General features: G+C 37.0%; 1 protein-coding gene across 1 annotated transcript; it reads right to left on the bottom strand.

Moving 5' to 3' along the window:
* nradd (neurotrophin receptor associated death domain) lies at positions 1 to 13,754 on the bottom strand. Its single transcript, XM_084384877.1, has 6 exons — positions 13,371 to 13,754; positions 7,343 to 7,475; positions 6,863 to 7,231; positions 3,353 to 3,581; positions 3,034 to 3,176; positions 1 to 1,977 (listed from the first exon to the last, which is right to left on the bottom strand). The coding sequence occupies exons 1-6, from the start codon at positions 13,425 to 13,427 to the stop codon at positions 1,664 to 1,666; spliced, it is 1,245 nt and encodes a 414-aa protein (XP_084241003.1). The 5' UTR covers positions 13,428 to 13,754; the 3' UTR covers positions 1 to 1,663.
* Between the last annotated feature and the right edge of the window lie 517 nt (positions 13,755 to 14,271).

The following is a 14,271-nucleotide window of genomic DNA, read 5'->3' as shown; positions in this document are numbered from 1 at the left end:
GCTTTGAAACAGTCAGTATGATTGTTTTTATTGCTTGACTTCCCACTGTTTAAATCATTCTTACAATCCTGACTGTTGTCATAAATCACAGGAAGATGTACAGGCAAGAACGCGTATTATGTAAACAAAGCACTCTATTGTGAAGGCTTGTCATTACATCAGAAATTCTGACTGCCAAGAAACTGCTGTTTTTGGTTGGGTGTCAAGTTGGCATTAACACAACAAACTTTTTTGGCTCTCAAAAAGATTTACATTACATGCAGCTCTCTCTTTTGCCAATTTGAGCAATTAGCTATAAAAAAAAAAAAAAAACTGCTTCACCTTCTGCTATGGTTTTAAAGTGCCATACTATTATTCAGAGCATGTCGCTTAAATGTACAGGAAGGGCAAAGAGACGTGTGTATTATTATGAGTAAATCAACAAGAGAATAATCAGACCCGGCGGCTCCAGATTTGACTGTTAGGGTTAATGGTGCAGAAAAAGATATTTTCTATAATTCCAGGTTCAAATCTTGTTTTCACTGCAACACTGCACCATTATACATCATTAGTGTCATAAAATACTACTTCTTTGCTCACACAATGCATTATTTATTTTCTTTAAAAATACAAAGATACCTCTAAACATCAATATTTCATTATTAAAAAAGGACAAACGTAAGTGATAGATACATAACGTGGCTGTTATGAATATGAAAAGCCTCTCAGCACGGAAACCATCAAGTCTCACCCAGAACTCAGCACTAACATACAGAAATGACCCTAAAATACATACATGGTAGAGAAGACCAGCAAAGCACAAACCTGAGCGTCCAAAGTAAAGGCACCAGAGAGTTTTTCTCTCACATAAAACACAAAACATAACTTTGCTTTTAGGTTGCATTGTTGATTAAAGTGCAAACCAAGCACTATTGTGAATGAGACACATCTTTTGTCTTTATCAAAGAGGATCATTCGTTAGGGCAACTCGACCGTACATCTATATATTTCCCAATATACAACTCCCTTGTGCAGCCCATTTAGTGGTTTTCCTCTTTGGAAATCATAAAACACCTTACAGTATAACATTGCCTTTGACAAACAACAGTATAAAAGCTGAATACTTCGGTGTTGATCATTGTTCGAATGACAGAAGCACTGAAATATAAATACAAAAGCACGACTGAATCGCATGCGTGACGCTTTCTCTGGCACTATGATACCCATTCCACAAAAATGGAAAACTGTCATGAAATTCATGAGGCCGCAGAAATGTTCACGAAATGTCCGTGTTCTTTGATACCAACCACAGCTGAAACCAAAACCACCCAAAACACTGACAATGAAAATGTTCAGCATGAATGTGTCTTGGAGAAAACAGAGTTTGTTTTGACAGTACAATGAGGATCTTATTAAGCTTAAACTGCCCATGAATCCTGGAGGAAACATCTGTCTCGAGCAGAAAATGTTCTGAGGTGGCGGAACATCTCATGCTGTTGAAACAAAATTCATAAGTGAAACGCTATGTTTAATAAAACCCCTTATTATTTCCAATCCTGCTCTTCAAAGTCTTAGTGCACGCTGCAAGGCATTCGCCTTCGAAAATGAGTCGGTTGATGCTCTTCCTCTATTATTTTAGAGTCTCTTTCACTTTCACGAAGGCGTAAGGAACATGTTCAAGTATTCAGACGACTGACACTCCTTGAGAGGTGGCGGCGAGGGCGGTGATGATGTCCGGCCGCTCGATGCGTGCCAGAGCGGAGCAGAGCAGGCCCAACGTGGACCCTTCCTGTTGGGCCCAATCAGTTAAGAGGGTGTGGATGGGGTCCTGGCCTCGTCCAAAGACGTCCACACGGTCCTGCTCGTAACCGAGCGTGGCGGCCAGCTGCCTCCAGCTCCGACTGCCCCCCTCTGCGAGAAGCCCCTCCACCTCCTCCTGCCTGTGGGGAGGCAGGTTCACATAAAGCCGCGTGTCCTGTTTGCTGTCCCGTTTGCTGCCTGCCGAGAGTATGAGAAAGCGATCAGATAATTACTAATCAGCCATTTAGCAGACACTTTTAGTAAAAGCAACTTACTAAGGCCCTGTTTACACCTGGTATTAAGATGTGTTTTGGTTGATCGGATGACTTACTGACCTAACGCGTAAACTTTATGGGAAGCACGCTAGCCGGACGGGATACCCTAGTTTTGTTTGAAGACCAAAAATGCACCAAGCACAATGTTCTCTCACCATTCCTGATTTCTAACACTAGATCGAAAGATCTGAAAAACCTATTCATTTACCCACATAGATCACGCTTGTCGGATTAATATACCAGGTGTAAACGGCAATGTGTTTCCCTTGTCTACTTGTGATCCGATCGACCAAAACGCATCTTAATACCAGCTGTAAACAGGGCCTAAGAGTGACAATACGTCCAAGTACATGCAAAAACAAACATGTAACACAACCAGTGTAGTCGAATTGTACAACAAATGACTCTTTTGAAACGATTCTTTTTAATGAATCAAAAACAAATTGTGCGACCACTGTAGCTGGATTCCTAAAATGAATGAGTCTAATGAACCGGTTATTTTTAGAGATTAATAAAAAATAAAAAATAAACATACCGCACAACCATTGTAGTCTGATGATTCCCAAAAAGAAATTAGTCTTAAAAGTCGGTTCTTTTAATAAAGAAATTATTAAATAGAACAAATGACTAAGCAAGTTATTTTAATGAACAGTTGAAATAAATGAATGAATATTACAAATGACTCTTATGAGCAATTTCTTTTAATGAACAGTTCAAAAAGGTAAATGAATAGTACAAAGGACTCATATGAGCTGGTTGTTTGAATGAACAGTAAAAAGAGACGACTAAATAGTACAAATTATTCTTATTAGACGTTCAAAACAACAAATGGATAGAACGAATGACTCTTATGAGCCAGTTCTTTAAATAAATTGTTTTGAGTTTGCGGTCTTGATTTATAGAATCAAGTCAAATCAGGAAATCTGAATGGATTCTCAGCCCTAGACAATGTATCTGTGTTGAAGCGGTTCTCTTATACCTTTGCTGGGTTGGCTTTCCTGAAGGCTTTGACAGTCCAGGAACACGCCACTGTCGCTGTGTAATTTCTCTCCTTCCCCGGCATTATTCAACTCGCCAACCCGTGCTTTCACCAGAGCCTGCTTCTGCTGACATGACTTCCAGCTGAACACACATCCCAAATCACACACTTATTATATACAGATAAACCAACAAGAATAATATTTCACTCAACAGACACATTTTGGTATTCTGTCTTACATATACAAGTAGAATTCATTTTTGAGTAAATCATCTCGTAAAGCATAGTTTTTCTTCTTGAAACCGCTGTATGACCTCACCATTTGTAGGCAACATAGAGCAGGAGGCCGAGCACCACTGCAGCCAGTACAGACACGTAGACCAGGATGTTGTTGTTGCCCCCTTGATCCTGTGGTGTGGGTCGAGGGGATCCGGACCCTGGTGCTGGGCTGCTCCTGTTCTCGGTTTCATCACTCAGAGTTGGCAATCGGGGGAATTCCCGCGGTACATCAGAACCAGATGGCCGGGACAGGATGCTGAGGTCTTTCACTGGAAAAAGAGATTTAACAGAATAAGTCATTTTGAACTGCCTTTATATATTCAAACAAGATATTGAAAAACTGGTAACTTCTATATATATATATATATGTATACTACTGTTCAAAAAAGGAAAAAAGCCAATTAACACTTTTATACTAAAAGGATGCATTAAATTGATTGAATTTTTTTTTTATAGTAGAGACATTTATAATCTTACAAAAGATTTCCATTTCAGATAAATGCTGTTATTATGAACTTATAAAAACTGTTTCACGGTTTCCAAAAAAATATTAAGCAGCACAACTGTTTTCAACATCAATAATAATAAGAAATGTTTCTTGAGCCGCTAATCAGCATATTAACAATGGTAAATTGACCTGCTCTGATCACATGCTCTGGTAATAATAGCTTTGTAGGACTATATTTTATTTTGATAATTAGTAAAAAATAAAATAAATAAAAAAACTGTTAAATTGATCTAACAAAAGAATAATATATTGATATTGATGTTTAATATTATTTTAATATAGGGCTATTTTCTGTTCCTTTTTTTCCTGTGTTGTTTAATTTAATTAGGTGATTCTAAGTTTAAATATTGATAATTACAAGCTTGGGGGAAATGCAATTAATTGCAATTAATTACAGCAAATTGTGCAATTAATTAGTTCATTTTTTTTAATCGATTCCCAGCCCTAATAAATAAATAAATAAATAAATAACACACATATACATAAACTAAATAGATATAATCTGAAAAATGAATGCATATATACTCCTCTGGTAGTTGAACTAAATGAGTAGTTGTGCGGTCTTCATAAATCAAGTGAAACTCATTAGACTCACAATAGTTATACGTTTGAAGCACACTCAAGTACACCCTAGCCTAGAGCATTCAAACAGCTAGATTGCAGAAAATGCAGATGCTCATTTTAGCCTACATATGAAACCCACATCTGACACACATCTGCTGTGAGTGATTAACACATCATCAGTGTGCACAGGCACAGCTGACAGACTAAATACCAGATCGAAATGTTGGAAAGTGTGGAATGGTCAGGAGGATTCATGCCTCCATCCGGAAATAGATTGTGCAGGCGAGGCCACCCCACACAGACTATCACACAGATGCATGCATTCTTTTGTTCACTCACACTCTCTCTCTCTCTCACACACACACACACACACACACACACTCACACACACACCCCACAGGCTGCCTGTGCGGATCAAACACTCGGTGTGGCTGCCCTGACCTCGGCAGGTCAAGTGATCTAACTGGTCACTCCACCCTGCAGAGAACAGAGGGCAACGTGGGATGCGACCCACTAGCCAGCTGGTTAACCTCCAAACCGATTTAACTCACCTCAGGCCACAGTTTAACACGCAATCCAATGAGGACATGCCGCTTTTTGAGGACAGTTTATAAAAAAAAAAAAAAAAAACCTAAACAATTTAATATTTGATCAAACAAAATCTGTGACGCGTTTATCTTCTTAATCTGATCATGGCTGGATTGTTGCTAAACTCATTGAAGAATGAGCAGAACATCTGAAGTCAAAGTGAGAACTGCATTTTCTCTAAAGCTTCTCTCTGACTGAACACAGGTGTCTGCCACATGTTAACAATCTAACCACACACACTCACACACACATGCATAAATGTTTTTATATATAGCTTGGCACAAACTTCATCCAAGACACACATGCATATCGGGTTACGTTCACACAGTCAGTGTTTGGGATTGACAATCACATTTACTAACAGGTGCGTCAAATCAAAGACAAATAAAAGGTCCAAGATCCAGGAAAAGGAAACTTTTTAAAAAATCTAGTTTAAACAGCACGTGTCAAGTTCTTAGAAATGTACTCATGCTTTATATCCATGTTGGTTTCAAATGGTTTTAAAAAACAATTTACTCCATTTTTGACAAAAAAAAAACCAAGTAATGAGTAGAAAGTTATATTTTTCCTTGTACCGTGAATACATGGGAGTGCACACGTTAATAAGTATTTTATTTTTATTTATTTTTTTAACAATATATTTATTTTTTCAAACTAATCCGTATATTTTACAAATATCGTTAATTCTTTATTAATAAATATCATTGTTATTAGGCGTTAATACCATTTAGTTATCTATCTATCTATCTATCTATCTATCTATCTATCTATATATTAATATATATATATATATTTATTCATTTTTAGCTGACGCTTTTATCCAAAGCGACTTACAATTGCTATATATGTCAGAGGTCGCACGCCTCTGGAGCAACTAGGCTAGGGGTTAAGTGTCTTGCTCAGGGACACATTGGTGTCTCACAGTGGATTCGAACCCGGGTCTCTCACACCAAAGGCATGTGTCTTATCCATTGCGCCACACCACCCCCGTATGTATATATATATATATATATATAATAAAATCTAAACTAACCTTGTCATGTTATAAAAAGGTAAAATAATCTAAATTTTTTGCTAATATGATATTGTCGTCTCTATGAATATATATATATATATATATATATATATATATTCATAGAGACGACAATATCATATTAGCAAAAAATGTAGATTATTTTACCTTTTTATTTTACCATTCATAGAGACGGCCCCTACAGACAATATCATATTAGCATTTTTTTTTTTTTATAACATGACATGGTTAGTTTAGATTATATATATATATATATATATCATTTTTTATCACATGACATGACTTTCAGTTGACAGAAAAAAGTTTTTCTTTATATATATTTATAATATTTTAATATAACGGTTTTACAGTTTTTTCCCTAAGAAATAATCAAATCTAAACGGAAAATTACTTAGGGTTATTTTTTCATCCTTTTAATAAGGCTTTTGTCTTCATTATGATATCAGGACAGTTGAATCACACTGTTGTATAGCACTGCACGATAAAAAAATTATAAAAAAAGTCAAATTGGAATTTTTCTGATATTGCAATAATTTTTTTTTATTACATAATTAAAAAAAAAGCTCCAGGTTTGTTTGTAGGGCTGCACAACTTGGCCAAACATGTTATGATCATATATAAATATGACAATAAAATAGTTTATTAATAAAAATAGTTTAAATAAAAATATTAAACAAAACAAGAAATGTTACTATTGTAATATTTCATTGTAAAATAAAGAATAGAGTATTAAAGACACATAGATTGCATATATTTATTTAATTAAATCACATCCTTTGCGATTTAATAATCACAATACATACACCCAAGATCATTTACATAAATGCGCACTAGAATTTAATGAACATAACACTCACCCATACAGACGGTGTCAGAATCCGGCTGGCAGGATCTGATCTCCACCTCTTCGTCACTACAGCGCGAACAGCGCACGCAGGCTTTCCTGTCGCTCCTCTCCCTTGAGTAAGTCCCTGGTTTACACTGCTCACATACGGTATTTCCCAGCGGACCACATTCCCGAGTCACTCCACTTCCATACCCACACATGCTGCAGGCCGCGCACAGCGAGCTTGTGCTGTTACCATCTCGCCACAGGAAGAAACCCTCACCGCAGTCACACTGGGTCTCCTGAGTGGGCGTGCAGCGGGCCAGTTCAGGAATGCCGAAAGGACAGCGGGCGCACAGGCGACAGGCTGAAAGACTCTCAGAGTCTGAGAACGACACGCCTGGGAGAGATTTAAAGGGATTTTTATCAAGAATATGAATGTAAACATTTGCAAAAAACAACAATACTCACATTTAGGCATTTATTCAAAGTTTGTTTTAATAACACTCACCATCTTTACACGGCTTACACTTGGTGTCTTCCTGGCCGCAGTTGGTTGCCAAGCCAGAGCCCGCAGGACACATGCTGCAACATTCGCCTGTTTTTGTGAACTGCTCACTGATACAGGCCTGGCCAAAAGCCACCTGCAAAACACACAAGCACATGTCAAATTCAAATTAGTGGTAATAATTAAATGGAATTTGTAGCATTATATTGCTCTCAGTGACATAAAAGACAATCCTAGGACACAGAATGACAGTGTCATTTTTGGAACTCTGTCAGTCTCTCTTCTGAGGAGGTCACCCGAGCAGAAACAAGAAGACATACTGATCTTCAGCCAGACAATTATGTTCAAAGAATGTGCGGAATAAATACAAACTGTAAAAACAACATAAATGGTGATTATAAAGATTATAGGTAAAGAAGATTATAAAGTTCTAAATAATAGAAGCCTGGTGGAGTACATATTCATTAAGAGACTGACACTGGCATATGTCAAAGGGACGCTATGTTTTCTAACATACACACACACACACACACACACTTCCCTGTGATTTTGCATTATAGATATTAGAACAGTAATATTAAGTAATAATAATAATATTTCACAAATAAATACAGCATTGGTGAGCATTAGAGACTTTCAAAACCCCCACCCAAAAAAACAAACAAGAATGGTAAGAGGGATGCCCTATAAAAAAATGATACAAAATTCAGTTTCCTAATATGGTGTTTAATTCTCACCAAACATAGTGAGCTGACGGGGAACTAAATATATCCAAAAAGGAGGTGTAGGGATTTAAATTACACAGGGTTTCCTGTGAGAGCCAGAAGTGAGTTTAAGATTAGTTCACTTCAGAATTAAAATTTCCTGATAATTTACTCGCCCCCACGTCATCCAAGATGTTCATGTCCGTCTTTCTTCAGTCGAAAAGAAATTAAGGTTTTTGAGGAAACCATTCCAGGATTTTTCTCCATATAGTGGACTTCAACGGTTATCGACAACGACTGACCGTTTGGCTAGATAAGACCCTTATTCCTCGCCTGGGATCGTGTAGTAGAGCCCTTTAAAGCTGCATTGAAACTGCAGTCTGGACCTTCAACCCATTGATAACTGTTAAAGTCCACTATACGGAGAAAAATCCTGGAATGTTTTCCTCAAAAACCTTTCTTTTCAACTGAAGAAAGAAAGACATGAACATCTTGGATAATGTGGGGTGAGTCAATTATCAGGAAATTTAAATTCTTAAGTGAACTAATCCTTTAAGGAATCTGTGTGACTTTACCACTCCAATTTGAGGATAAATAGTGACTTGAGTGTAACAACACACCCTTTCAAACAACTATAAAATACGTTTTTAAGAATGAGGTGGGTAGAGCGTAACTAGGGGGTGTTTAAAAAGACTCCTCGTTCATGGGAATGGAACATTATGTGTATTTGCACCCAGTTCAAACAGAGGCATCAGCAGTGAGGACAGCGGTGCAGCTCGAGACCTCAGGGGAGGGTGTGATCTGTTTGGGTAAGAGAAAAGACTTTGATGTTCCCCGCAGACCTGCAGGTGTGATAGAGGAGGTCAGTTCTGCGGCATCTTAGACATGCATATGTTTAGGAAAATTACCCCTCACACACCCCCTCTGCTTCCCAACTGCCCCCTGGGGCTCTGACAAGAGCCAACAGATGCCTAACATATAAAGCTCCTCCAAAGAGGGAAAGCAAAAACCCACGCAGCCTCTCTGATGTCTCGCTCTTCTTCTCCTCTCTGATCTCTGTTGGGACAAGAGAGCGTGTGTAAACCTGTTGAATGAGCGCACAAGCTCATAATCTCATTCAAACACTAATACACATTTGTACACAGCAGCCCACAGGGCAACAACCTTCACTTTGTGAGTAAAAAGAGCACCTTTATTCTGCGTTTCAGCCACACTTGCCTATTGTTGAAACACCAGGATCTTTGCATTGTTTAAAAAGAAGTAAAGCTGAGTAGCGATTAACCAAATATACAATACATTGAAAGGGACTGAATTTAAATGTTTAAGAATGTGCCATGTAAAAAATCCCATATTGTTGAACCACGAATTTTTATATTAAGGAAATGCCTCCTCGATGTCCATGGTAATATATAAAGATGTAATATATCCAAATAAATAAAGTAAATCAAATATATATTCCATTCAAAAGTTTGGGGTCAGTAAGATTTTTGTTTTTAAAGAAATGATTACTTTTATTCAGGCATTTTGATCTTTCTATTCATGAAAGTCACAGTTTCCACAAAAATATTACGCTGCACAACATTGATAATAATCAGAAATGTTTCTTGAGCAGCAAAAGAGCGTCTAAGGATGATTTCTGAAGGATCATGTGACATTGAAGACTGGAGCAATGATGCTAAAAAAGTCTGCTTTGCCATCACAGGAATAAATGACATTTTAATACACTCTGTCATTCAAAAGTTTGGGATCGGTAAGATTTTTTATCTTTTTAAAAGAAGTCTCTTATGCTCACCAAGTCTGCCTTTATTTAATTAAAAATACAAAACTCACCCAGTAATATTATTACAATTTAAAATAACTGTTTTCTATTTGAATATATTTTAAAATATACTTTAATCCTGATGCAAACCTGAATTTGTCAGCATCATCACTCCAGTCTTCAGTGTCACATGATCCTTCAGAAATCATTCTAATATGCGGATTTCCTGCTCAAGAAACGTTTATTATTATTATCAATGTTGAAAATAGTTATGTACAATTTTTTTCAGGATTCTTTGAAACTTTGCATCTCAGGAATAAACTACATTTTAAAATACATTCAAATAGAAAACAGTTGTTTTAAATTGTCATAATATTTAACAATATTACTGTTTTTTTGTTTGTATTTTTAATCAAATAAATGCAGCCTTGGTAAGCATAATAGACTTCTTTTAAAAACATTAAAAATCTTACCGATCCCAAACGTTTGAACAGTAGTGTATATTCAAATAAAAGAGTTATTTTGAATTGTAATGATATTTCACAATATTATACTATTACCATAGTACCTGTCCAAAGTTGGGAAACATTAAAATTGTTTATGTTTTAAAAAGATGTCTCTTATGCTCACCAAGGCCACATTTATTTCTTCAAAAATACAGTAATGTTAAATGTTTCACAGGAATAAATTACTTTTAAAATATATCCAAAAAGAAAACAGTTATTTTAATTTGTAATAATATTTCACAATATTATTAATGGTTTTACTGTATTTTTGATTAAACAAATGCAGCCTAGGTGAACATGAGAGACTTCTTTCAAAAACATTTTTTTTTTTTTTAAGTTTCCTAAGTAAACTTTTGACAGGTACGGTTTGAATTAAAACTAATTGGAAAAAGCTTTTGGGGGGAGGGGTCCTATAAATAAGTATACATTATTTCTTGGAAAGATGGAAAGAGACAGAGAGATTTCTGAGCAGTACCATTGGAATGTACAGTTTTCCTAATGTGGTGTTTAATACTAACCAAACAAAGTAAGCTGAGGGGAACTTAACATCCTCAATGACAATATCTCACCATATAATTTGTACCTAAGTCTAGCTAAATAGAATGTACAAAGTGGGGACAAATGATATATCACCTACACCTATAAACATTTGGGCAGAGCGGGAATGTAGTGCTCTGAGGAGGGGCGGGGGTGGGCATGAATACAGACACGTCAGTGCTGATTCCACATAATGCAGAGAGATAATGCATATGAATGAAGCGACTTCACACAGAACATCTTTGATCTACCCAAACATTTCGTTCCCTTCATTGAGAGACAATGTCAGTCTGGATGCCACACTTGATAATGTAGGTCAAACATGCCCCACACACTGAATGATGGGGACTTTCGTTAAGGGATAGTCCACCCAAAAATTTAAATCCAATCATCATTTAATAGTCCTTCCAAACCTGTATGACCTGCGGGACACAAAAAGATGATGTTTTAAAGAACTATTTTTGCCCATTCAATGAAAGTCAGTGGGGTCAAAGACAACATCGTACCCCATTAACTTTCATTGTATGGTCAAAAACCACAGAGACATTTTGGAATGACATGAAGGTGAGGCAAGTAATATTTTTTGGGGTTGACTATGCCTTTAAGTCCAATGCTGTGTATGATATAATATAATATATAAGCACATCTGTGCTGCCATGAGCGAGTTTGGAAAGAGCAGTCTGAATTATGAGAACATGAAAGGAGCTATGAGCCCCTAAAGGCAACAGGGATTGACCCCTCACTCCTACCGGCCAAACATACAACCACAGACATCCACTGAGACTGACCGCTATCTTATCTCCTGCAGCCAACAGTAGCAGAAGATCTGTTTCACAACGGGCTAAACACGGCCTCGGGCCTGTACAACTTCAAGATCATTTACTAAAGTGTCAGTTTGCCGCCAAAGACTTCTCTATCAAAACGAGAGGGGAACAAGAGAGAGGAAAAAAAAAAAGAGGTTGTGAGTTCAAGAGGAAACCGCAATTCTGGCCCCCACCGAAAAGAAGTAAAGTGATGTGGCTAAATGGAAAGTCAAATTACTGAGCTGCGATTTATACCCCCTCACTCTCCACAGACCAAGAGAAAATTATGATAATTACAATGCTCCGGATATCCCGGGCCCCTGCAGTTCTTAAGCTGTGGTTGCCTATCAACCAACAGACATGGGGGTGGGGGTGGGGGGGGTCTGCTGCTATCCCTGGCTCCCCCAGAGACTGTTTGAACACACCAGGAGACATGGATCTGGATCAGGCCAGAAGCATTTAATGCATTAACTACCACTGACCTGAAAAGGGTGCAAAAACTTCAAGCAAAACACGTTCATCGTTTGCGTTTGGGTTTTGCATACGTCTGTAACAGTCAGAACAAATGAATCACAGGCGGTTTGTGATTAACGGTTTTAATTTAGAGTGAAAAAGCAGCTTTTTATTTTGGTGTTCGGATAAACGGGAATAAATCACAGGGCCATTTGTCTCTGCTTTGACATCTGCAGGGCGTATTTATTTGAGCATAATTTATCATTTGGAAAACGTTCCATTTGGATGGTAAATTTTCAACATTTTATACACACTGAGAACAACTGCAGGATATTGCACTAAGTGTGAAAGAAAAACATTAAAGTTATGCTATGCAGGTCCCAGGGAGACACAGGGCGTTACTTTCCTGTCTTTGCTTTCGTCACAGGAAATACCCAGAATTTATTAAAAGATAATCATGAAAAAAAAATGCATAATATAATCCTGCAATTCTCTGACAGACTAACATGCTAGTTCAGGGAGAACGGGGAGTGTTGGAATGCAGTTGAGTTGTAACACCACACCTTCAGTTTAACCAATTAGAATTTAGCCAAGATTTCTTTCTTAACCTGCTAGTTTGATATAAGAAAGTCAAATTGGATGCCTGACTTGTTGTGAAAATGTTAATGAATGCTAAATAAAGTGTCATCTGAATCATCTTGTTTAATGTGATATATAACATGAACTGTAACACTTTCCGAAGTATTTCTATATACTGCACTGAGTCAGTCAATATAGGTTTTTAATTGTTGTTAGCTCCCATTAAAAATAGTTTTTATTCCTATTTGTTTCAGAATTTATTTTAAATGAGATTTCGTTTCTATGTTTCAATTTAAAAGTTTACAATGAAATGAGGGTGGGTGTTTAAGTAGTTTGAACAAGTAACCGGATAGAGGTTGTAACAACAGGCACTTTTTGTACTTTACATGAATTGATACAGTTTAGGGATAAGTTGTGGATTTCTAAACTACTTTAATATGTAACTTAGCTTAAAAACATGGCCATACTAGATCAAGTTTTAGATACATGGCGCAAAAACATTGAGTAGACCTTATAGCAAACAGTGTTACAACCCTCCCCGGGCTCCCCTAATTAAAAAGTAACTGGAAAGACAGTAACGTCGGAAAATATGACAAAAGAAAACTATTTACAGCCATGCACCAGAAATTAAATAAAAACGAAACGACCTGTTACGAGTTTACAAGTCATAAATAGTGCAGAATAACTCACCTTTACGGCCAAAATAAACAAACAGAGTTGAAGTGCTGCCATCGCTCCCTTCATCATCTTCAGGACTTTCCCTCAGTGTTTGGGAAATAATAATGCAACGAGTCTCTTGTGCTCAAAACACACTAATGTTCATAACGACAAAGTATAAACATAAGACATAGAGAGCAGCTGTTGAAAGTATCTGGTACTCTCTTCCATATATTAATAGTCTTTTTTTTCTTCGAGGCTTCCACTGAACAGCGCTGTAACAGTAAATACGGATAATCCTCGTAGGAAGCTTTAAAACTTCACAACATCATCTTTCTTCGGTCTCCACAGTCAAATCTGCTTGTTAGTGTCGATTCTTCGCTCGACTGCTGCTGTGGTCGCGGTCAGCTGTTGACTAAATAGCTTTTGCTGAAGGGGGTGAACAATGAACATAAAACCCCCATATACGCGCGCGCACAGAGCCTCAAACGCACGAGCTCTGTGATTGGACAGACTGCAGCGTGATGGAGAAAAGTTGATAGGTCAAACTCTTCAGCATGATATTATTGTGGGAAAATAATTCTGTCTCAAAGTGCTCATTTATTACATGGTCATATATTAGATATAAACATGTTGCACAAATATTTTGAAATATTGTTTTTGCATTTTTAAAATAAAATGCTATTTTAAAATAAAATAATAATGCTATTATAATAACTGTTAACTTTGAGATTTTGAACGGACAAGGTGGTTATCAAGGTGAATTACTGGACTACAAATACTGACACAGATTAAACCCCATTTTGTCTAGTAGAGGCTTCAGTTAAGACTTTGAGATAAAAAGAGACACAACAAACTTTTCAGGGGTTTAAGTAACGTCGTAAAACTCAGTATGGGGTCTCGAGACTTCAGAGAGCAACAAATGGAGACTTCC

The sequence above is a fragment of the Rutilus rutilus genome (assembly GCF_951802725.1).
Source record: "Rutilus rutilus genome assembly, chromosome: 17".
Lineage (NCBI taxonomy): Eukaryota > Metazoa > Chordata > Actinopteri > Cypriniformes > Leuciscidae > Rutilus > Rutilus rutilus.
This window is presented reverse-complemented; position numbering and strand designations above follow the sequence as displayed.